The following is an 8682-nucleotide window of genomic DNA, read 5'->3' on the forward strand; positions in this document are numbered from 1 at the left end:
ACTTCTCCAACTTTAGATAGTTCCTCTGTCCCTCCGTTCCCCTCCTCCTTCCCAGATCTCCCTCTATCTTCCTGTCTCCACCTATATCCTTACTTTGTCCCGCCCCCCTGACATCAGTCTGAAGAAGGGTCCCGACCCGAAACGTCACCCATTCCTTCTCTCCCGAGATGCTGCCTGACCTGTTGAGTTACTCCAGCATTTTGTGAATGAATAGATACACTAAGGCACTAGAGTTAGATGTAGCTCTAAGGGCTAACGGAATCAAGGGATATGGGGAGAAAGCGGGAACGGGGTACTGATTTTAGATGATCACCCATGATCATATTGATTGGCGATGCTGTCTCGTAGGACTGAATGGCCTCCTCCTGCACCTATTTTCTATGTTTCTATGAGGCTAGGAGTTGCAAGGCATCAGCAAAAGAAAAGTGACCACACCTGCAGATGGGCTTTAAGTCGTTGATACACCTTCATCACATGTGTCGCCTCAACACATTTCAGCTGTGTTTTCTCCAGTTGATTCTCCAGTCGCCTCAAGGTCTGAAACACAAAAGTCAATGAAATACTGAATGATGACAGAGAGCAAGAGGATGGAATTTTGCAAAATACTGCGCCATGCAAAACACTTTAAAGAAACTCACTATCATTTAGGCAATGACAAAATATGGAACTAAAGATTATTTGATGGTTTAAGCCAAATAGAAAGTCAAGTGTTTTTATCCATAGTGGTGGACACTCCCGTCATTGATATCAGTGTACTGACTACAATTATTCCAGAGATATTTTTAAAATGGAGGGCAGCACGGTGGCGTAACGGTCTGATGGCGCCAAAAACCCGGGTGCTGTCTGCAAGGGGTTTGTACGTTCTCCCCGTGACCTGTGTGGGTTTTCTCCGGGTGCTCCGGTTTTCTCCCACACTCCAAAGATGTACAGGTTTGTAGGTTAATTGTCTTCGGTAAAATTGTAAATTGTCCCTAGTGTGTGTAGGATAGCGTTAGTGTGCGGGGATCGCTGGTCAGTGCAGACTCAGTTGGCCGAAGGGCCTGTTTCCACGCTGTATCTCTTAACTAAACTAAATGAGACTGCTGTCTCTTAGTCCCTATCACTCTGCCAATCTTTTTTCACTTAATTCTTCATTTTTAATTACATACGAACAAAATGATGTTTGCAACTCCATTTTAGAAGGTAGTTATGAATCAATATTATTTCTGTAGGTCTACAATTATAAGTATACTAGACCAAGTGGACCCGTTGGGCCCAAACCTCTCCTGCATTGGTGCAGCACCCTGTCCTCCTCCCCTCCCCTCCCCTCCCCTCTCTCCTCAACCCCCCCTCCCCTCTCCCTTCTCCCACCTCCCCCCCCCTCCTCCCCTCCCCTCCTTTTAAACTTAAACATGTGAATAACCTTAAAATTATAACACCAATTTCAACAAAACTACTTGCATTATCACTAAAGTGACAATGGTGAGTAAGGTGGGCCTAAAATTGTCGCGCTATCGTGTACCGTTTTGGTTGAAGTACAGTCACAAACAAGATAACAAACGAGAGTTTTAGTATATAGATGCCAGGCCAGAAAAGGGCAGTCGACAGATATCCCTGAAGAACACCAATGGATTTGCTGGTTTCTTAATTGCATTACTGATATTAGCTTTTGATGCCCAATGTATTTAATTACTGCAATATGAAATGTTTCCAGATCAATAATGGCTTGTGCATATGTGCAGCTGAATATTATATTACAAATCCCTTCACTGGCATCGACCAATCTTTTACACAGGGTGTCTTGTTTAAAAATAAGTTACAATTCATAAAATTCTAAATGACATGGGCCTCAGCAGTAGAGTTGCTGCCTCACAGCGCCAGAGACTCGTGTTTGATCGTGACTACGGGTGCTGTCTGTACGGAGTTTGCACGTTCTCCCCGTGACCTGCGTGGGTTTTCTCCTGGATCACCAGTTTCCTCCCACAATCCATAGACGTACAGGTTTGTAAGTTAATTGGCTTGGTATAATTGAAAATTGTACTTGGTGTGTATAGGGTAGTGTTAATGTGCGGGGATCGCTGGTTGGTCCGAAGGGACTCGGTGGGCCGAACGGCCTGTTTCTGCGCTGTATTACTGAACTGAACTAAAATTGGACTGATTTTTTAATGTTGTAATTTTTCCTGGGATGCTTTTCTCACCTGTGCTTCCTCTGACGTGTTCTCCTCTACTGCCTGCAGGAAGCCAGCCTCTGCCTTGAGCTTAGTGTACTGTAGATCCAGATTCATCTGATGTTTCCTCTTCATTTCTGTCTCATGTTTAAGAGCATTTAGGCGCTTAGACTTCTCATAAACCTTCTGATCCATAACCATTACGACATCCTGGGAAATGCATGAGTTATGACAAATACTTGAATGATACATAAACACAGATTGTCAGAAATCAAAATGTTACATATATCAGGTCTAAACAGAAACTGAGGCCAGTTCATTGGCTATATTTAAGAGGGAGTTAGATGTGGCCCTTGTGGCTAAAGGGATCAGGGGGTATGGAGAGAAGGCAAGTACGGGATACTGAGTTGGATGATCAGCCATGATCATATTGAATGGCGGTGCAGGCTCGAAGGGCCGAATGGCCTACTCCTGCACCTATTTTCTATGTTTTCTATGTTTTCTATTCCTGCCACTGTAGAGTCTGAACCACAGTACTATTTTAATCAGACAATAAATCTGATAAAGAAGACATGAAATTGCTTGGTCTGTTCCCTGATAGTGGCATCACAGGTAGATAACGTGGTAAGGAAAACATTTGGCATGCTGGCCTTCATCAGTCAGGGAACTGAATATAGAGTCTGAAGAAGGGTCTCGACCCGAGAGGTCACCCATTCCTTCTCTCCAGAGATGCTGCCTGTCCTGCTGAGTTACTCCAGCATTTTGTGTCTAACTGAATATAGACATTGTTATGTTGCAGTTGCACAAGATGTTGGTGAGTCTGCACTTGGAGAATTGGTATCAACTAAATCTCAGAGTATCTCAGATTATCTCTGTTAATGTTAGATTTTATTTTCTTTCAACACAGTAGAAGTATATGCCACCCCATTAATCAAGTATATGCCATCTCTCACGCCATTCCAGTTGTGCAGAATCCTAAAGAATCAGCCCTTTCTCGTGATATATATTTTATTTTATTTCAATATGGAAGGGTGCCACCCCATCAATCAAATATATGCCATCTCGCACACCATCCCATTTCCCCATTTATTTCCCTGTAACCTATTCCCCTTCAAAAGTAGACACAAAATGCTGGAGTAACTCAGCGGGACAGGCAGCATCTCTGGAGCGAAGGAATGGGTGACATTTCGGGTCGAGACCCTTCTTCGAATTAAACCAGCATCTGCAGTTCTTTCCTGCACCCATTCTCCTTCACATATCCATCAATTCCCCTAATTTTCTCTTGATCATCGGGGCAATGTACACAAGCTGTATGGGTGTCAGAGAGTGGAAGTTTTGTTGCCTCCATCACAGTGAGGGGGTGTTTGGAGTCACTGTGATGGATGTTTGTGTTGGGGTCATGTGTCTTGTGTTCTTTTTTTTGTGTGACTGCTGGAAATGTAATTTCGTTCGGTACCTCAGTACCGAATGACAAATAAAGCTCTGTATTCTGTATTCTGTATGGGGAGAAGGCAGGAGAATGGGGTTAGGAGGGAGAGATAGATCAGCCATGATTGAATGGCGGAGTAGACTTGATGGGGCGAATGGCCTAATTCTACTCCTATTCCTTATGACCTTATAAGCCAATTAACTGACATGCACATCTTTAGGATGTAGGAGGAGGAAACCGGAAGATCCTTTGGAAATCCAAAAGGTTAGGTGAAGAACACGAAAAGTTCACAAAGGCAGTACCCAAAGTCAGGATTGAAGCAGATTGATGCTATGGTGGTGTAGCAGCATCAACTTATTTTCACAAGAGTGGTGTAGGAAAATAACTGCAGATGCTGGTACAAATCGAAGGTATCACAAAATGCTGGAGTAACTCAGCAGGTCAGGCAACATCTAGGAGAGAAGGAATGGGTGACGTTTTGGATCGAGACCCTTCTTCAGTCTGAGTACCTTCACAAGAGTGGTGCATCGCTGGAATTCTCTACCCCAGAGGATTGTGCAGGCTGATCAATGGGAATATTTAAAGAGGAAGTAATTTTTTTTGGAAAGATCAGGTAAGTGAGAGCTATGAGGAATTGACATAGATGAGGATTTGAGGCCTGAGACAGATCAGCCATGATCCTATTGAATGGTGGCAAAGGCTTGAGGCTATGATGCAGGAGACAAGATTGTTACGAGATAGGGACAGAGTGTGTCGAGCTCCTGATGTCAGAGCAGAGATTACCAGGAGCAAAGTCTGGTTCCCAGGTTAATTAATGTCAATTGTTACCAAACAGTTAGCTTTCCACAGCACTTGTGGACACAGTAAACTTCAGAGTCAATGCTAAAGACCCTTTTGGTTTCAGACCAATCTCAAATCATCACCCTCTATCCAGGACATTGGATAGAGTCCGAAGAAGGGTCTCGACTGATCAGTCTGAAGAAGGGTCTCGACCCGAAACGTCACCCATTCCTTCTCTCCCGAGATGCTGCCTGACCTGCTGAGTTACTCCAGCATTTTGTGAATAAATACCTTCGATTTGTACCAGCATCTGCAGTTATCTTCTTATACTACATTGGAATTAATATCAGGTCACCACTTTTGCACCTTCGAGCAATAGACAATAGACAATAGACAATAGGTGCAGGAGGAGGCCATTCGGCCCTTTGAGCCAGCACCGTCATTCAATGTGATCATGGCTGATCATTCTCAATCAGTACCCCGTTCCTGCCTTCTCCCCATACCCCCTGACTCCGCTATCCTTAAGAGCTCTATCTAGCTCTCTCTTGAATGCATTCAGAGAATTGGCCTCCACTGCCTTCTGAGGCAGAGAATTCCACAGATTCACAACTGTTTGGAAACAACCGGTAATGGCTGTGCAATGGTCAAAGAAATCCAATAAGCGTTTACCTTTCCACTCTTGTTCCTCAGCGCCATCTTCTCATGATGATCTTGAAATGAAACTTGGACAAGTTTCTCATCACTCTGAAACACAAGTTACAAATTCATTGCATCAATTCCATCTGTCAGTGTTTAAACTGGCAGTGCCGTTAACTTGAACAGATGCATATGGACACAGGATGGGGAAGTACAATGACATCTGCACGACCGCATCTATTCCAATAGTGCTTTAAATTTGCCAAAGTGACACCTTGGCTCGTTCTGAGTTTTTTTTACACTTTACTTACCCTACTCTTGATCTTCCAAGTGTTTTCTTTGGAAAATCATAATGAAATATTGTAGTCACAGATCCAGCTAAGTAGGACAGCGCTCGGTCACACTGTATTTTTTTTAAGAAGATAGTGTCATAGAGTCACAAAGTATGGAAACTGGCCCTTTGGCCTAATTTGCCCACGCCGACCAACATGCCCCATCTACACTAGTCCCACCTGCCTGTGCTTGGCACATATCCCTCTAAATCTGTCCCATCCATCTACCTGTCTAAATGATTATATTGAAATGAGCACAAACTCTTTGAATGTTGAGGTAATCTATTGATCTGACCAATGCCAACCCATCAACAAATGCTAATTTCTTCAGAGAAAGCATTATGATTATTCAAATGTTGAAAAGAGAGCAGGTGAGAAAACGTTGCAGTGGAAGATCTAATTTAAGGCTCTTGGTGTGCTCACTCTGCCTTCAAGGTATACATTTATCATTCAAATACTCAGCAACATCCAAAATAGGTGCAGTAGCCTGGGGCATATGGAACAATGGGATCGTTTTAGCAACACAGCTTGTATCAAAACAGTGAAATGCTATGGGAAGTGTCAGTATTGAAGGTCTACTGAAAAATATTCATGGTGTTCATGAGAACAAGTACATGGACCTCAGCTGGTTGACATGGCTGCTTGTTCTTTAGCTCTCTGTGCTAAAGTCTCGGCACGGAACAACCTCCTGCGTTGCTTGGCCGGATCGTCATAGGGCGCCAGGACATCTACTCTTCAAACCAGTGCTCTTGCACTCGTGTACAGCGCCGCTGAGTACGCCGCCCCAGCATGGTGCCGCAGTGCTCATACCAGCAAGCTAGACGCCACCCTCAACGACACCATGCAGATCATCACTGGCTGCCTACGCCCTACTCCCACGGATCTCCTGCCGGTGCTCGCAGGTATCGCACCCGCCAAGCTTCGCAGAGAGTTCTTCACTCATAGGCTGGTGTGCAAGGCCCCATCGGACGCCAAACGTCCTCTGCACCACCTCGCCCAGGATTCACAGCAACTGGGACCTCAACGCCTGTCATCTCGTCACCCTTTCTCCTGTCATGCAGCGACCCTCTGTGGCTCCGGTTTCAACACACTAGGAGCATGGAGAACCAGCTGGGAACAGACATCGCCACCTCCTCAATTCACTGTCGCACCAAACACCACAGGCCCACCCGGCTCGGACATGCCCCGGAAAGGGTGGGTCGCCCTGAACCGGCTCCGCACAGGGGTCGGCCGGTTCAACGCCAACGTGCATCGTTGGGGGTTGCGTCCATCAGCAGCCTGCGTGTGTGGAGCAGACCAGCAAACAGCGCAGCACCGCATCTTCGACTGCACTGTCGTCCGTCCCCCTGGTGGAGGGGTAGACCTCACGGCCCTCGACAACAGCACATTGCACTGGCTACAGCGCCTGGAGGGCGTTACATGACTTCTGCTGCCTCAAACGGATGAAGAAGTTGTTCTTGGGGGATGGAAGCTTTGTTAATCAGACTAATCTTTGTAGGAAGAGCTGTTCAAAACAATGAGATCAGTCTGTAGCTCCTGCAATCACTGGCAAGTCTCCCAGGTTTCATCACATCAATGACAGTGCTTCATGGCAGGTTGGAGATTTGAGACAATGGTTGCAGACATCACTTTTAAGCCAAAGTTTTGAGCTGATGGGGGAAGTTTTCACTGACTCTCAACTTTCTGACATTCCTTTCCTTTCAACATAATTGGCAAATTATCCTTCCGCTAACACACAACTTCTTATTGCAACCTCTTCCGAAAATCTCTCTCACTGCACTAAGTTAAAACCCGACTTTTAAAATCGCTCCTAATCTCTCTCTCTCTCTCTCTCTTTGTGATGCAGTTGCTCATTCGTCCCCTCTCTTTCTGGTGGAACACCTCCAGATATTTTCTTAGTGAGTCAGTTTTTCCCTCCATCACGAGGGAAGAAACAGAAGGAAAAATGCATACCTTGGGTATGCAAGCAAAGAATTTCACTGTAACTTGTCACATGTGACAATAAGGTAATCATTCATTCAATCAATCAATCATTCATTCATTCATTGATTGATTGATTGATTCATTCATTCATTCATATCAAGACTTCCACATTTGAGAGACTTTCTAAGATGTGCAATCAACAGGCGCTCCAACCTTACCACCAATGCTCCTGCCAATACTTTGTGCCGTTGTTTGTTCTCTTGTCTCAGGTGTTGAATGGTCTCCTTGTTTTTCTTGATTTTATCCTGCGATGTTTCATAATAAGCCTTACGATCACCCTCTGAAAGACAGCAGGGGGTAAGGTTAGGATATACTTCACATCAGCACCGTGTCTCTGTGTCAGCCTGTGCAGCTGACATCACAACTAGCTGGCAAAACAGAGGAAGCTCACAGCCTCACTTATGTTGCAACAAAATTCACAACTTGCAGCAAAATGTTAGTCTTTTGTTCGACATTAAGTGCAGTCTGCCTTTACAAGGGTCAAAAACGTCCCTTCCTACCAAAACCACCCCATCCCCGGGCACTATCCCCTGCAACCGCACGAGATGCAACACCTGTCCCTTTACCTTCCCCCTCAACTCCATCCAAGGACCCAAACAGTCTTTCCAGGTAAGACAGAGGTTCACCTGCACCTCCTCCAACCTCATCTATTGCATCCGCTGCTCCAGATGTCAACTTATTTACATCGGCGAAACCAAGCGCAGGCTTGGCGATCGCTTCGCTCAACACCTGCGCTCGGTCCGCGTTGGCCAAACTGATCTCCCGGTGGCCGAGCACTTCAACTCCCCCTCCCATTCCCAGTCTGACCTTTCTGTCATGGGCCTCCTCCAGTGCCATAGTGAGGCCCACCGGAAATTGGAGGAACAGCATCTCATATTTCGCTTGGGCAGCTTGCAGCCCAGCGGTATGAACATCGACTTCTCCAACTTTAGATAGTTCCTCTGTCCCTCTCTTCCCCTCCCACTTCCCAGATCTCCCTCTATCTTCCTGTCTCCACCTATATCCTTCCTTTATCCCGCCCCACCTGACATCAGTCTGAAGAAGGGTCTCGACCCGAAACGTCACCCAGTCCTTCTCTCCTGAGATGCTGCCTGACCTGCTGAGTTACTCCAGCATTTTGTGAATAACTGCCTTTACAAGGTATCATCACCAGAACCAGGGGCCACGGTTTAAGAATAAGGGGTAGGTCATTTAGAACGGAGATGAGGAAAAACTTTTTCAGTCAGAGAGTTGTGAATCTGTGGAATTCTGTGCCTCAGAAGGCAGTGGGGGCCAATTCTCTGAATGCATTCAAGAGAGTTAGATAGAGCTCTTAAGGATAGCGGAGTCAGGGGCGTAGGCAGGAAAGGGGTACTGATTGAGAATGATCAGCCAT

General features: G+C 45.7%; 1 protein-coding gene across 1 annotated transcript in view; it reads right to left on the reverse strand.

Annotated features, from left to right (window-relative positions):
- Nucleotides 1-8682, reverse strand: part of LOC144610595 (outer dynein arm-docking complex subunit 3-like) — a 28904-nt gene that overhangs the window by 17772 nt on the left and 2450 nt on the right. The window contains exons 2-5 of the mRNA XM_078429403.1: nt 7466-7587; nt 5026-5100; nt 2178-2357; nt 436-537 (exon numbers count right to left, since the gene is read on the reverse strand). Of these exons, the coding sequence (XP_078285529.1) occupies nt 436-537; nt 2178-2357; nt 5026-5100; nt 7466-7587 (479 nt within the window). The remainder of the gene's footprint in view (nt 1-435; nt 538-2177; nt 2358-5025; nt 5101-7465; nt 7588-8682) is intronic.

This window comes from Rhinoraja longicauda, chromosome 37, assembly GCF_053455715.1.
Source record: "Rhinoraja longicauda isolate Sanriku21f chromosome 37, sRhiLon1.1, whole genome shotgun sequence".
Lineage (NCBI taxonomy): Eukaryota > Metazoa > Chordata > Chondrichthyes > Rajiformes > Arhynchobatidae > Rhinoraja > Rhinoraja longicauda.